The sequence below is a fragment of the Melanotaenia boesemani genome, chromosome 13 (genome assembly GCF_017639745.1).
Source record: "Melanotaenia boesemani isolate fMelBoe1 chromosome 13, fMelBoe1.pri, whole genome shotgun sequence".
In the NCBI taxonomy this organism is placed as follows: domain Eukaryota; kingdom Metazoa; phylum Chordata; class Actinopteri; order Atheriniformes; family Melanotaeniidae; genus Melanotaenia; species Melanotaenia boesemani.
Window position 1 is genome coordinate 10,824,291 of NC_055694.1, and position 14,166 is coordinate 10,838,456.

Sequence of the window (14,166 nt, forward strand, 5' to 3'; positions counted from 1 at the left end):
GGCCCTTTGAGAAAGTATGGCGTGCTTAAACATGTTGAAGAAGAAAAAAACTAGTGATTATAAACAACGATGAGAAATGAGCTGCGCTGTTTGTGCTGCACAGTGGTTGTGATCCATTGATCTGCTCGTGCGTGCAGGAAACGTTTAGCTCCACCTCTGTGTCTAAAATGGCAGCGGGGGTTGCGGCGAAGATGCAGCAGCTTTTATCACCCCACATACACACACATGCATATCCCCTTCCACCAGAGATGCAGCAAAAAGACCCTCCTCCTCCTCATATGGCGTCATCTGGTCTGGCCCAGTCACGTTACAGACTAAATATCTGAGGAAAAACAAGCTGAGCAACCAGCCAACGCGGCCGGTGCGAGCCGGCTCATGGTTCATGTGGAGTTTTAATTCATTTTTTTAACTCTTTTTTAATCCTGTGATAATCAAAGGAGATGAGGGGACTCCTGCCGTTTTACCGGGGCCTACATACGCTTAGTAACCGTCAAGCCAGGCAAAAAGCTGTGATTGTCGGTTCTCGGTGCGGGCTTTGCGGAACTCAGTCTATTAACAAGGTACGGTACGAGCTGATGCGGCAACTCTGCTCAAACAATACATCGATAAGAAGGCGACACTTTGTACTTTTTCGAGATGTTTGCTTGAATAATCTAATGGACGTCGCGTACAGTGTTGCATTTCCAACTTTTGTCAGCTGTGGATGCGCCCATGGGTATGAAACAACAGGGGATCTGACATCACCACAGCAGCAGATGTAGCTTACCCTGTTTCCCTCATCAGAAAAACAATCGCCCATAAGCTGTGCTGCCGGTTTGTTTTAATCATCCCCTTCTTCAGTAAAAGCACAGATGTTTTACAGACGTTTGGAATGCTGTAAGACGATCTGTGATATGATAAGAGTGCAAAGAGATACCCCCACCATTGTGCTGCTGTGTCACCAGAAGGTTCCCACCATACATGTCAGTTTGTTCCACACTTAAAATAAAGGACCCGAGTAACACTATATTGTAGGCAGCTGTCACTAAGTGTTAACAGAAATACATTGCACACAATACAAAGTAAACTTAAGTTGCCCATTATCAGAAATTAAACTTTAAATCAAAAAGTATATAACACATTTCTTCAACTAAAGTGTACATTTTGATTTCTTGCATGCAGATTAACTGGATTTCACTCTCTCCTTCCCGTCCACAGCCACAGCCAAGATTTGGGCTATTGTTCGACATCGATGGCGTACTTGTCCGAGGAAGGATGCCAATCCCTGCTGCAAAAAAGGCATTTGAGAAGTTGGTCGACTCTCAGGGACAGTTTGTGGTGCCAGTTGTTTTTGTCACAAACGCAGGGAACTGCCTCCGACAAACAAAAGCAGACCAGCTCTCTCATATCCTGGGAGTGCCTGTGAGTTATGATAAATCATTTTATATGCTGCTATGGCTCTCATATATATCAAATAAAACTTTAGCTTTTTTTAAATTATTATTATTAATTAAGTGTCCCCAGACTTCCTGGCTATTAACCTAACATAACACTTGTTCTATTTTCAGATTACACAAGACCAAGTCATCATGTCCCATAGTCCGCTGAGGATGCTTAAGAAGTTTCATGACAAGTGTGTCTTGGTTTCAGGACAGGGGCCGGTTCTGGAAATTGCTAAAAAGTATTCCAATCCCCTTCTTTGTTATAATAAATATTCTTTTATTATTATCTATTTCATTTAGACCTTGGTAATTCTCATTCTTCTTTAATTTGTCTTTAGTGTGGGCTTTCAGAATGTTATCAGTATTGACATGCTGAGGGAATCCTATCCATTGCTGGACATGGTGGATCACAACAGAAGACCCAAACTACCGGTGAGATGTTGCAATCTGGTGCTCAAGTTTCTTATTTAATTTAAAAATCCCAGTTTTATTAAAGTTCCCCCCTGCATTTCAGACTAATCCTATAGTCAACCTTCCTAATGTTGAAGGTAAGAATGCATTTTTCTTATTCCAAGTCTAACTTCCTATTCTTTAATGTTAGACATTGACATCTCACTGTTACAACAGCTGTGATTTTGTTCGGGGAGCCAATTCGATGGGAAACTAACCTGCAGCTGATAATTGACGTTTTGTTGACCAATGGTAACCTTAGCAGTATTCACCAAACTCAAGCAAGGCCTCACCTGCCCTTGTTGGCCTGTAACATGGACCTCATGTGGATGGCTGAGGCAAATTCACCACGGTAACCTTTTTAAAAAAGTTTTACAACTTTTCATAGAAGTTTGAAAACAAAATAACAGCTTTGATTGTGAATGAACTAGCGCCCTGATATCTCTTTGTTTCAGGTTTGGCCATGGGACGTTTCTTGTGTGCCTAGAGAACATCTATAAGAAGATAACAGGCAGGGACCTGAAGTATGAGGCTCTCATGGGAAAACCCAGTGAGCTGACCTACCAGTTTGCAGAGTACCTCATCAGAAGCCAGGCCATGCAGAGTCAATGGAAACTTCCCATCACTTCCCTTTATGCTATAGGGTAAGACAAAAACGTTTTACATAAATGATGTCTCCCAATAAACAGTAACCAAAAGAGGCAAATGAAAGGATCAGCTCCTACAGACTGGAATAAAGGTTAACTTTTGAAATGTTTCCCAGTACCTCACTGAAAGGACACATGGGAAAAATTAGTTCTTTTCTTTCAGCTGGCCACAAGTGAGTTGGTGAAAATATGGTTTACTTTCAAAACTTGCATGTTTCACCTTTATGCTAATAGTTGTTCTGCTTATCAGGGATAACCTCATGACTGATATCTACGGCGCCAATCTGTACAATCGCTACCTGGAGGAGAGAGTTGCTAGAAAGAATCCTAAAACTGTTGCAAAGGTGGCGGCTGCCACGTGGTCCACTGCCGCAGTATCCGGGGAGGAGGAGATTGACAGCCTGTGGGAAAGTGAGCTAGCGCTCCCCTCTGCTACTTCCTGTAAGTCTGTCCTAGTTTGCACGGGGGTCTACAACCCTAACGCAGAGGTGCCATCTGATGCAAGTCACTGCATCAAAGAGACTGTGTTCCACGGGCACCGGGACTTCATATTCGATCCTGCGCTGGTGGAGCCAGGCCACATTGTGCAGGATGTGGCAGAAGCGGTCGACCTCATCTTTGAGCAGGAAAAGTTCGTGCCTCAGTAGAGTTATGAGCCATACAGGTTCTGTGTGGTTGTTGGAGTCCAAAACACAAGCGGGGTACGGCATTAAACTGGGAATACACCACTTAATGTGTAAATGTGTAGGAATGCATCACTGTGGACTTTGTTTAACCAACTGACAGGGCAATGAAAAAAAACATAGGTCATCTTCTAAACTAAGTAAAACTTTAGAGAAAATGAATCGCGTAACTGTTACATCATCTGTTCTTTTATATTGTTTTGTGATTGTCTTTAACGGCCCGTTTGTCACCAGGAAATGTGTAAGAACTGCCTTATCTGACCCTAAGTATTTTTTTAGATAGTAATGTTATAGTTTATTACAAATCCAGAACGCATCCTATATTTATTACAAGGATTTGCCATTTGTTTTAACAAGCATATTACATTAATATTGGAGTTTTATTATTGCAGTTTTAGACATTTCTTTACTCATTTCTCCTGGACAATCTATGCATGAATATGAGAGTAATAGCTGTACTGTAAAAGCAACTGTTTGATGTGCAATATTGTCCTTTAAGAGTACTGTCTGTTCACATTTTGTCTTGTTGTAAGAGTCATGACCAGTATTTGCACTGATCTGAGACTTTCATCTTTGTTAAATGTCTCCATCAGCTTCGCCATTACCTGTTTGTTATAATGTAAAAAATCTTTTTTTTAATGCTTTCAAAATTTCATTCCAGAGGAAAAAGCTAACAAGAGATTAATTTAGATAGATCCAAAGCAGTTACCGTCCTCTTAGTAGTAATTCATCTATTGTAAATATCTTAGAAAAAATATAAAGAATAGTTAAACAAGTTTGGAAAAATGTTTGTGTCTTTTTTCCCATTAGAAATTATCCACAAATGTATCATATTATAAATGGCCAGGGTAAGTTAAAACATGCAGTTTATAATGAGAAAAAAAAAATACAGATTTGAATTTTATTTTGGGGTATTTGCGTCCAAATTCTAGGAGAGCATCACAGCTCCTGAAAGTTCACAAACTTTAAGGAATGGCCAAATATTCAGTTCAGTACATTCAGAAAGAGCAAAGATGAGTTCAGAAAATTAAAAGAAAGCCTGAATGTAAATGGACGACAACAGAGGTGGATGAGTTCAGGGTCTTTTCTACTTAAAAAGAAAACTTTCAGGTTATTCATTCAAGAGTTCATTCTCCATCAAGGGTGTGATACTCTCGATTTTGCTTCTGAACAGGCTATTTTATATATTTATTCATCTATCAATAAGGAGAAAAGAATGAACATCCTGTTATAAAGGTGAGGTGAGAATATTCTGCCACATTAGGTTTTTGTGCACCTAACACCTAAACTGTTTTACTACAGGAGTACAATTTGTTTAAAATGAACATTAGCTTGACTAGAGGCAAATATGTGTCCCTTCCTACTCTGCCTGTGGCTTTCTTGTATCTTCAACCATTCAGTGTGTCTTATGCCTAAACCTGACCAACCCATTCAATGAAGGCAACAAGCACAGCCAGTCAGAGGCCAAGAAGAACAGGGTATATATACCTTAACCATATGAGTAAAATACATATCTAAATGCAATGCAAATCTCAAGAGTCATAAAAGTGGGTGCACTCCCTTCTGCCTTTGTGCACCATGCACTGGAAGGTACTTCTTTGTGGTATATTTGGTGGTCTAAATATAGCACTAAGAAAAGACTTCTAATAAAGAAAGTTCACTAAAAGGTGCAAAATACTCATTGCATGGACAGAAAGGCCAGATTAGACAGAAAAAAAAGGATAAACAAATATCATTGAACAGATGAGACTAAGGTCAGTCTGTACCAGAATGTCTAGAAGAGAAAAGGTTGGAAAAGACCCATAATGTGAAGTATAAAACATCATCTGCTACACATGTAGGCATCATGGTGACATAAGCATAAGTAGCTTCCACTGGAACCAGGTCACAGAAGATTCAAGCAGCAGAATAAATTCTGAAGTGTGCAGGCATATACTGTCTGCTCAGATTCGTCCAAACACAGCAAAGCTGATCAGATGGGGCTTCACAGCGCAGATGGACAGCAATCCAAAACATGATGCAATAGCAATCCAGCAGCTAACCACCTGATGTCAGCCTACAGAGCTGCATTGCACGTGGCGAGGAAGAAATAAAAGGCAAAGAGACCCATATGGGTCCAGGCTTTAAGTATTAGGTGGCTGCAAGAGATATGTTTTAAAAACAGACATTTTAATTGTGGTTATGTTAATTTGTTTGCTAAAATTTACTTTCCTGTAAGATAAACTTATTGATACTGTATGCATAAAGTCCATAATTTAAACCCATATTCACCATAAAAGGTTAAACAGAACAAGCCACATAATTGCAGACTTTTTTTTAAATACAGATTTCAGTCAATTCCAACACATTTGTAGGTAAAAAAAATTTAATAAACAAAAATAAAAATCTGAACAAGTCAAATGTAGGAGAATTTGTGCAGAACAATTCACGGTGTGCAACAGCAGACTTAAAGTTTCTGGTGTATCAAAAAATGATTTTTTATTTTTTTTTTCTAACATCAAATTACGCTCCATTATACCCTAAATAGACAAAGCTGTATAGATAGTGGATAGGCTCCATTATGAAAAATAAGAATCTGATAAATGTAGTTTCAGGTAACATAACAGCTGCAATTAATCACAAAAAAAAATTAACCAAGGGGAAAAAAAGAAGAAATCCATTTTCCTCATGTGTTTCAGCTTCTTTGTTTAATTGTCACTTGTAGTGTGTAATTACAGAAATTAACAAATAAATCTATCAGGTAGCCTTAATCTTTATGTTGTGCTTCTTGTGTAACACATCTAATACTTGCGGCAGTAGCTCCATGTTGATAAGCGGCCTCTCTAATTTCTCTGACCATGTGAGAGAATCCGAGTCCTCACTGACTCCGGACAGTCCTGTGTACACCCTCCTTCTGTGTCTAGGTTTAAGTGACTGCAAAGAATAGGCCTCCAATCCAGAATGTCTCTCATGAAAGGAGAGAATGAAAGTGGACCTTCTTGCAAGTCTCAAGTTCCACAGAAGCAACAGAATGAGGCAGCACAGCATCACCCCTAACACAGTGGTGTACGTCAGATAAGCACAACTTGTTAATTTGCAGGTTGAGAAGTAGTCATCTGGAAGTTCAGAGATGGCTTTCTGAGCCACAGAGCTGGGACTCGAACAAACAGGCTCCTCTGAAACAACACCCTTGTTTCTCAGCAACCAGTTTCTCAGGTACTGGATCCTGCAGTCACAGTGGAAGGGGTTTCCAGACAGGGAGACTTTTTTCAGGAAAAAAAATCTATCAAACAGGCCTGGAGACACAGAAGTGAACTGGTTGTCTTCCAAATGGAGCTCTGTGGTCAATGAAGGCAGAAGAGGCAGCTGCATGAGGTTTAAAGAGCTGCAGTTGACGTGCAGCCCGGCAGGCCGGAGTTCTAAGCAGATGCATGACTTATCAATACTGTGAGCACTGGATGAGGTCAGGAGGAAGAAGCCAGCTAAACTTAAACTGGAGAGCAGCATCCTGTGGAACCAAAATTAGATTTTAGTTTATAATAAACTGTAAAAAGGTGGTAAAAGCATCCAACAGATTGAAACAGATCTTATATTGTATGTAAAAATGAAAGTGTGTAAAGTTGCATGTGAAGCAACAAACAAGAGAAGCACATCTTCAGAAACTCAGTTTAAACATGTATCTCATCAGGAAATCCTTCTATGAGTTAGGCTAATTTAATTTATTTTAAGTTTCAGTATCACTGAAATAAAAAGTGAAAGTCAGACTACACTTTGGCTTTAAAAAAAATAGAAAAACAAACCTTTACTTACTTCTTGTGATGCCAGTCATTCTTAAAATCCCACAGTTCTTGTTTGAGCTTTCAGAAATATTTGAAGTTCTGTGACCTCATTTTATTTGTAAGAGATATGTTAAGTAAACTGAGTTATCACACAGTCTGTACAGAGCAGCGTCAGTATGAGGAAGTCACCAATAACACTGCAGTTGCTTAACACATGACATAAGGAATACCCATCTGCTTTATTGAGATAAGAGTTTATCTTTTAAAAAGGCATCTGTGGCTCTCCTACGCAGCACCCCATCCACTGCAGTGCTGGGGTGCAAATTACAGCTTGAGCTTTATTGTTTAATGTGGAAAACACTTTGATAATATAATTTGGGAAACAATAATGGTGATGGAAATGAGCAAGAAACAACTGCTGTGATAAAAAAAAAAAAAACAAAAAAAAAAAAAACATCTACAGTCAAAGTGGAAGATCAGTTTCAGAGAAGTGGTTAGAGAAAAGTCTATGGTAATCAATTTTCAACTGACAAACTGTGCAGTGGGTACACTAACCACCCATAGGTGGTGTAACGGCACAGATTGTGTCACTCATTTAGTCTTTTTTATTGCATGCCCTCTGGTGGAAATGTTGCAGAAGTAGAGAGTAATGTCAAAATCTGGAGGTGGAAAATACATTACTAGTGTGTGAATGTTTTACTTGGATGTTTATGTTTTTGTGCATATATATGACAAAAAGCAGATTTCAACACAGACTCTATGAAAAGACTCCAGCTTAAGAAATGAGACAAACACAATTTATTCAAAATGCAGCAACAACAAATCTGACATTTCCCCCCTGTACTGAAATCCCTTCATTGGCTGCCTCTTCAACACAGAATCACATTTAAAATCCTCTTACTAGTTCGTAAAGCACTAAATGGCTCAGCCCCTCAATACATCTCTGACTTGCTTACTCTGATGGTGCCACTACTTACATTTAGGCTATTTTTAAAAAAAATACTGCTGTGTTTATTTTGATTATAACTACATTGGTTTTTTATGTGTATTTTCGTACATAGGCCTGCATGTGCTAGTGTGTGTCTGAATGTACATCAATGAATATGCATATAGACATTTACTTGTGTATGTATATATTTCGTTCTTTTTATGTAAAACACGCTGTGCTTACATGAAATGAAATATGTAATATAAATAAAATTGCCATTGCCAAATATACTGTACTGGTCATTTACTCATTAAGAAACAAAACCCAATGTTACACATCTGTGAGTGGAAAGTGGTGTTTTTTAACTGATGGGGTGACGATAAAGTGGAAGCTTAGTTTTATTTAAATAAAGATGATCAAATTCAGAGCGTCAAAACTCACTTGTGAATGAATATGTCACAAAAACAGATTTGTGACATTAGAAAATAGTCTATAAGACTTAACTGGAATAAGGTTATAAAATGATGTTTAAAAAGTTTGAGTCCATCATACAGCACAAATAATATTCAGGCTCATTAAGCTCACCAGGAGTGGTCAACCAGGTTTGTGCTTGTCTGCAAAGTAGCAAACGAACCCTGTGGAACTTTTCAGGTCTCTCACAAATTATCTCCTGTTCATGTTTGTAAGTCCACCATCAAGAGACTACTGATGGACAGGGCTGCTGAGGAAGTGATAAGACTGTTGAAAAAATTATTTATGGGATGATGAGACTAAAGTACAACCTTTTGGTTTAAATTTGAGGTGTTATGTTTGGGGAAAGGAAAATACTACATTCCAATGTGAGAACATTCATCTATAAAGCACAATCAGGGTTTTGCCCATTGTGCTGCATCCAGGCCTGGGTGGCTTGTTATACAAATGTAAGAAGGGAGTTAAACCTTAGTTGGTGATCTTAATCTGAAGGTGGGTCCTGCAGCAAAATTAGAATAATTGCTCCATTCTGAAGTACCGGACTGTTCAACAGTTACTGAAAATATTTAGTTGCAATTGCTGCACAAATGATTTACAGTTGACATTAAGAGCAAAAGCTCCTAATGTCACTTTTTCCACAAGTTTGTAATATTTAATCATGGTCAGCTATAATGCCCCCACGTTATTTAATTGTGCTCTCTCTTCAGTTCTTCTGTGAAGATCTGATAATGTTTTAGGTAATTTAATGCAAATACACCAGAAGCTGAAAACAGGGTAGAGATCAGTCATGTCAATAAAAACCAGACACTGAATATTTAAGAATTTTGAATACACAGCAAAGAAACCCAACACATGTACCATAAGTCATATATTTGTTTATTTTGCGTTCTCAACAATGTCACAGTTGAAGTTTTACAATAACTGGGGTCAATAACTGACTCACTACTCACTGTACAAACAGAATGCACATATGAATGAGGCCATTCCTGTCTTCCATTTTTTTTTCTAATTTGTCTCACGCCAGACTTAACAGCTCGCAGCAGGATGAGTGTACATTTGTCTGTGTGTACATTATGTGTGTGTGTGAGAGAGATAAGAGAGCTGGATGTAAATGGCAGCACACTTTCTAACAGTCTGTTTGTGATTTCCACAGCAAATGTCAATTCCTAACAGCTGGAGGCAGAGACAATTGATATGTTCACTTAGCACCCCTCACATCCATCCATGAGGTGACATATGTACATCCTTATCTTAACTGTAGATATCAGAATAGAGCACTGATCATATACACATTATGTACATCTCCGTTATCTCCAGACTTGGTCCCTTTACAGTCGTCATAAAGATAAACTCTCTTGCCAAGCAGTTCATCAGCTTGCACATCGAAATCCCATATTTACACGATGAAAGCCCTCGGCAACGAAGTGCAATGTTCTTTATGTTCCTAATTTACATGATGGCTTTGTTGATGAAATGCATGCTGAGCTTCAATAACTACCAGGCAAACATGGAACAACAAGAACACATCAACGTCAGAAAATTCCACATGAATCAAAACCAAAAGAGAAGTCCAAATTTATAGGCTGACTTCTTCCCCATCAGCTCACAGTGAATAGGACACATGATGCATCAGATCCATGCAGTGCATTGTTGGGGTACTTTCTCACAAAGAAATGACTGTAGACATTTGGAGCACTATGACACACACCAAAGTAAACAGGTTTGTCGGTTTTCCATCATCCCAAGATTTCAGAATTATAGCAAAGACGTGAAATCAATGGAAAGACACATTCAACTGATCATTAATGTCCTGCATGTGATATGTGTGTAAATCTGAGGAAAAAGATGTAAAGCCCGATATCTGGCCATGGTTTTCTTCATGAACGTTAAAATACATTTAAAACCTGAATATTGGGACAAACAGTTTACCGTCACTAATTTACACACTAGAATAGACTTATTTGTAGAATGTACAAAGATATTCTTTACAGATACCCAGTTCTTTTATTCAGCTTGCATTTTGTACGTTATAACTGTATTTCCTGAAAAAAAATGAAAGTGTTCTTTCATATGTGCTTATTCAGCAAAATATTTCTGTTCCACCCAAGAAGAGGCATTTTCCTTTTATTAAAATATATACACACATTCTTCTATCCACTGTGAACTGTTTAAGTATTTATATATTTTTAAATGAAGAAAAAAAAGGTAATTTTTTTCACCTGAATCTCATCCTGGACCACAGACTTTCACTTTTAAGCACAAGTCTGTGTTTTCTGAACATGATTGCACTTAAAACTTGCTATGATAACACTGATTTGTTATACAATGTGCAGAGGAAAGCCTCACATCAATAACAATACATGCAAAAAACTCACTAAACATTCCACTGAACTCTAAATCTGTACCTCTCAGAAGACCACGAGGACAGCTAGACATTAATTTACCAAGAAGGAATCTGACAGGGGGTCTGAAAATGAAAATAAATAAATAGTGACATGAAAAACACACACAGGAGGGAGACCTTTCTTATTTTTCATGTACAAAATCAGGACAAAGATATTGCACATGTATTAGAAAACAAATTTTAAAAAAAACTTAACCGTGTAAGAATTGATTAAATTCACTCACCAAATCCTTCTGATGAATAAAAAATTAATCTAAACAAGGCAAAAAAAAAAAAAAAAGAAAAAAAAAAGAATTTTTTTCTTTTTAAGTTTTGATTAAAAGAGCCAAGAAAGCAGCTGTTGCATAAGTTAAAGGCAACAAGCTGTTGGACACTTTCTGTGGGGCAATTTGTAACAGGAACTGGGCCTCAAAGTGTTGAAAATGTTTTTTCACTCTTTATTCTTCATTACTTCTTACGGTTTGAGCAGCTACAGTATGAGAAATGAGCTAACAGCCCAGTTTTACAGCTGGAAAAATTGTCAGAAAGAGTCTACTTTGAGACTTCCGCTGTGACTGAACAGCGTTTCGAGGCCCCTCATGCGACAGCTGCCATCCAGAAGCTCTTTCTGATCCATCGGAAAGGCAAAAGCTCCAGAACAGATTAAAGGCTGGACTGAATGGGAGTTCACTCCTTTCAGATCTACATCCTGTTACCACAGAGTCAGTATAATACTGATAAGTCGTTTTTGCTGATAATTGTAAGTTTAATCTTACAAATTACTTTACACACAATATACTGTACATGAAGTCTCGACTAAATAGGTTATGCATTAATAATTGGCACATTTATTTATGAAAGCTAGGAGACAACACATATAGCTGTCATCTACAGTAAATACAGAACTAGAACTACAATGACTGACTCAGTCGAGTTACCTGTCCTTTGATTTAAGTTAAAGTGAAATGGTTATATCTAGATTTTCACTATATATGAGCTCTACAGGAAGCAACAACAAATAGCATTCATATGATGGCAGGATCTGCAAACTTAAAGGTTGACTTCTGAAAGGCTGTGCACAAGAAACTGTGAAAACAGTCAGCCATGTTTTCATCTTAGGTCACCCCGATTATGTGAAGGTAAGACCGGTTATTTCAGGGGATGAAGTAGCAGGTAACGGCTTGTGGAGACAACATATTTTCTCTTCAGTTGTCACAGCTGGGTGGTGTGTGTTGAAAACTTGGAGCATCTCCCTGTGCAGACTGCCTCCCCTCCCTACACCAACACACAAAAACCCTGATGGGCCCCTAATCGGGCAAGCTAGTAAAGGCCCCTAGTGGAAGATTTGAGTCCAATTTCCATCCTGCATATTGGTTGGACCTGGAAGTGTAAAAGGTGTCTGCGTGTGATTGTTTTCCCGTCACAGCAGCTAAAACACAGTGGACAGGCCATAGAGTTATGCTGTCAGTCCCTTTGGTGTAAGCGATTGTCCCTCCTTCATTAAGTTCCCTTCTTGCTTCTCCTCTCTGTGTTAGGAGCATCACACTACGGTGCTGATGCCACTGTGTTTGGGTTTGGGTCCGCCAGGCGCCGAACCCGCTTGCTGACTGTGGTGGTGAGGGGCGTGCTGGGAGTGTGAGGCGTGATGAGAATGCTGGCTGTAATGGCTGTGCTGTGAGTGGGGGTGTTGGAGCGCATGCGAGGTGTAGGCTGGGTGCTGGTGGTACTGCGTGTGAGGAGGGGGGTGGTAGTGGTGGTGGTGGTGGTAAGGCGGGGGATTCTGCGGGACCTGGCAGTACTGGGAGTGGTGGCCGTGGAGCTGCGCTGCATGCACTGCCTGTGCTGTGTGATGCAGGTTGGTCGGGTGGGGCTTGTGCGATATGAGGGTGGGGTGACCTGGCTGTGGGACAGAGGGGTGGCTCTGAGATGGCGGTTTCCCTCGCTTGCTGCCAAAGAGTGACCCAAGGATGGATGTGGACGCCGAGTTAGGAATGGTGGGATGGCAGCGGGGTGCGCCCTCACGTGGTGTGGTGGCCCTCCGTCTTGTGTGTGGGCTGCTAATGATGGACCCCTGCAGGATGGAAAAGAGGTAACACCATGTCTGTCAGACACTTACCAAACCATAACTAAGAGGCACCAGCAGGATAAATTCACAGTTGGTAAATTTCAGATAAAGAAGTAGCAAAATGTTATAGAGCATGCAAATGAGAAACTAAAAATGTTTTTATGAGAGGCAGCAGCAGGAATATTTCAGCTTGGGCAAACACTTGATGACAAAGGGAGCCTTTATTCAAACAAGCTCTGTGGTTAAGAATTGAACTGTCTTGGAAAAGTAAATCTGTAACAAGAAAAATCACATGAATACGTCTGTGAGCATAAATAGTGACATGAATTGAGGTATAGAAACAAAATATTTTATCTTTATTGTGCCAAATCCTCTGAGTTACACATGCAACTTTGTTTATCCATGGAGGAAAAGTTTCCACATGCAGAGGGTGTGACAGGCAAAGTCATCATCCACACATTAGCATTCAACTAGAAGTCAGAGGGCAGGAGGAACTGAACACTTGTACGCAGACTTCGCAACTGGTCTGGATGCTCTTCCTTCTGTTTTGGGTCCAAAACTAGTCAATACGGGCAAATCCTCCTTAAAAAAAAGGAGAGAGAAAAAAAAGCTTCTTCTTTGGCATGCTTCATCTAAGTTTGGAGAATGTCTGTTTGATATCCTTGAAAGCAGAATGAAATTTCCAGTATTCCAGACTTAAAGTCAACATATGAACTCATGGACACATGAAATGGGTGTAAAATGAATTAATGAAATCCACATCTTTCTAAGTCCAGGTGATGCCCATCTCTGACTAAGAAGTCTACATTCCTTCCTGAACCTCACAGCATCTAAGACAAGTTGTGGAAAAAAAAGACAGACCCAGACAGGGAGAGGGGCTGCAGGAAATGAGGAGCTTCCTAGTGTCTTTCAGAGCTACCACCCTGCTAAAGAGAAGAACCAAATGAAAACCGCTTGGATGTGATTGAATGAAAGACAGAGACAGGCGGCAAAGGGAGGGATCAGAGGAGGCATTAGTGGGAGTCATGCTTGTTTGAGGGGAAAAGTGTATATTGGTCATATAACATGACCAAAACAGGAGATCTCTGGCTTCCAAAAACGGGGCAGGATCAAACGCAGGCAACCCATGCATGCACACTAACTGAGGCAAGCAGGTTATAAGGCATCCCAGGAAGAAAAATAAATGATCCAAACAAATGGACTGAGTCTATGAAGCAAAGAAGGTGTAAGACCAAAAATAAATGGAGTGTTTCACAGTGCACATCATCACATAGAGAGTAGCTTGGATACCAGCTGCTTCCAACTTACTTCCATATTGCTGTCTAGTGATCCTGCACTGCTGCGACGCCCTCGCTTGCCT

At 39.6% G+C, this 14,166-nt stretch overlaps 3 protein-coding genes across 13 annotated transcripts in view; 1 reads left to right on the forward strand and 2 right to left on the reverse strand.

Moving 5' to 3' along the window:
• Nucleotides 1-233: 233 nt before the first annotated feature.
• On the forward strand, nt 234-3,977 carry LOC121651292 (haloacid dehalogenase-like hydrolase domain-containing 5). Its single transcript, XM_042003360.1, has 8 exons — nt 234-560; nt 1,198-1,401; nt 1,548-1,660; nt 1,760-1,853; nt 1,936-1,969; nt 2,049-2,223; nt 2,327-2,515; nt 2,769-3,977. The coding sequence occupies exons 1-8, from the start codon at nt 441-443 to the stop codon at nt 3,163-3,165; spliced, it is 1,326 nt and encodes a 441-aa protein (XP_041859294.1). The 5' UTR covers nt 234-440; the 3' UTR covers nt 3,166-3,977.
• Nucleotides 3,978-4,143: 166 nt separating this feature from the next.
• On the reverse strand, nt 4,144-7,195 carry gp9 (glycoprotein IX (platelet)). 3 transcript variants are annotated; one of them, XM_042003363.1, is made up of 2 exons: nt 6,981-7,195; nt 4,144-6,688 (listed from the first exon to the last, which is right to left on the reverse strand). In XM_042003363.1, the coding sequence occupies exon 2, from the start codon at nt 6,685-6,687 to the stop codon at nt 5,938-5,940; it is 750 nt and encodes a 249-aa protein (XP_041859297.1). In that variant the 5' UTR covers nt 6,688; nt 6,981-7,195; the 3' UTR covers nt 4,144-5,937. The 3 variants fall into 3 exon arrangements, with proteins under 3 accessions (XP_041859297.1, XP_041859298.1, XP_041859295.1); XM_042003364.1 differs by having other exon boundaries at nt 4,144-6,692; nt 6,966-7,195; XM_042003361.1 differs by having other exon boundaries at nt 6,991-7,191.
• A 2,018-nt stretch (nt 7,196-9,213) lies between these two features.
• Nucleotides 9,214-14,166, reverse strand: part of LOC121651288 (IQ motif and SEC7 domain-containing protein 1-like) — a 100,875-nt gene continuing 95,922 nt past the window's right edge. For 8 of the 9 annotated variants that reach the window (XM_042003343.1, XM_042003342.1, XM_042003341.1 and 5 more), the window contains 2 exons: nt 14,115-14,164; nt 9,214-12,812 (listed from right to left, as the gene is read on the reverse strand). In XM_042003343.1, coding sequence (XP_041859277.1) covers nt 12,282-12,812; nt 14,115-14,164 — 581 coding nt within the window. In that variant the 3' untranslated portion in view covers nt 9,214-12,281. The remainder of the gene's footprint in view (nt 12,813-14,114; nt 14,165-14,166) is intronic. The other variant, XM_042003349.1, reaches the window with a different exon arrangement.

What these genes read in the sequence shown, in the direction of transcription:
- LOC121651292 (XM_042003360.1), top strand. Translation starts at nt 441, where the DNA reads ATGAGGGGACTCCTGCCGTTTTACCGGGGCCTACATACGCTTAGTAAC. An exon ending in GAACTCAGTCTATTAACAAG is followed by an intron (nt 561 to 1,197) that starts GTACGGTACGAG and finishes TCCCGTCCACAG; the next exon opens with CCACAGCCAAGATTTGGGCT. An exon ending in ACAGAAGACCCAAACTACCG is followed by an intron (nt 1,854 to 1,935) that starts GTGAGATGTTGC and finishes CCTGCATTTCAG; the next exon opens with ACTAATCCTATAGTCAACCT.
- gp9 (XM_042003363.1), bottom strand. Translation starts at nt 6,687, where the DNA reads ATGCTGCTCTCCAGTTTAAGTTTAGCTGGCTTCTTCCTCCTGACCTCA.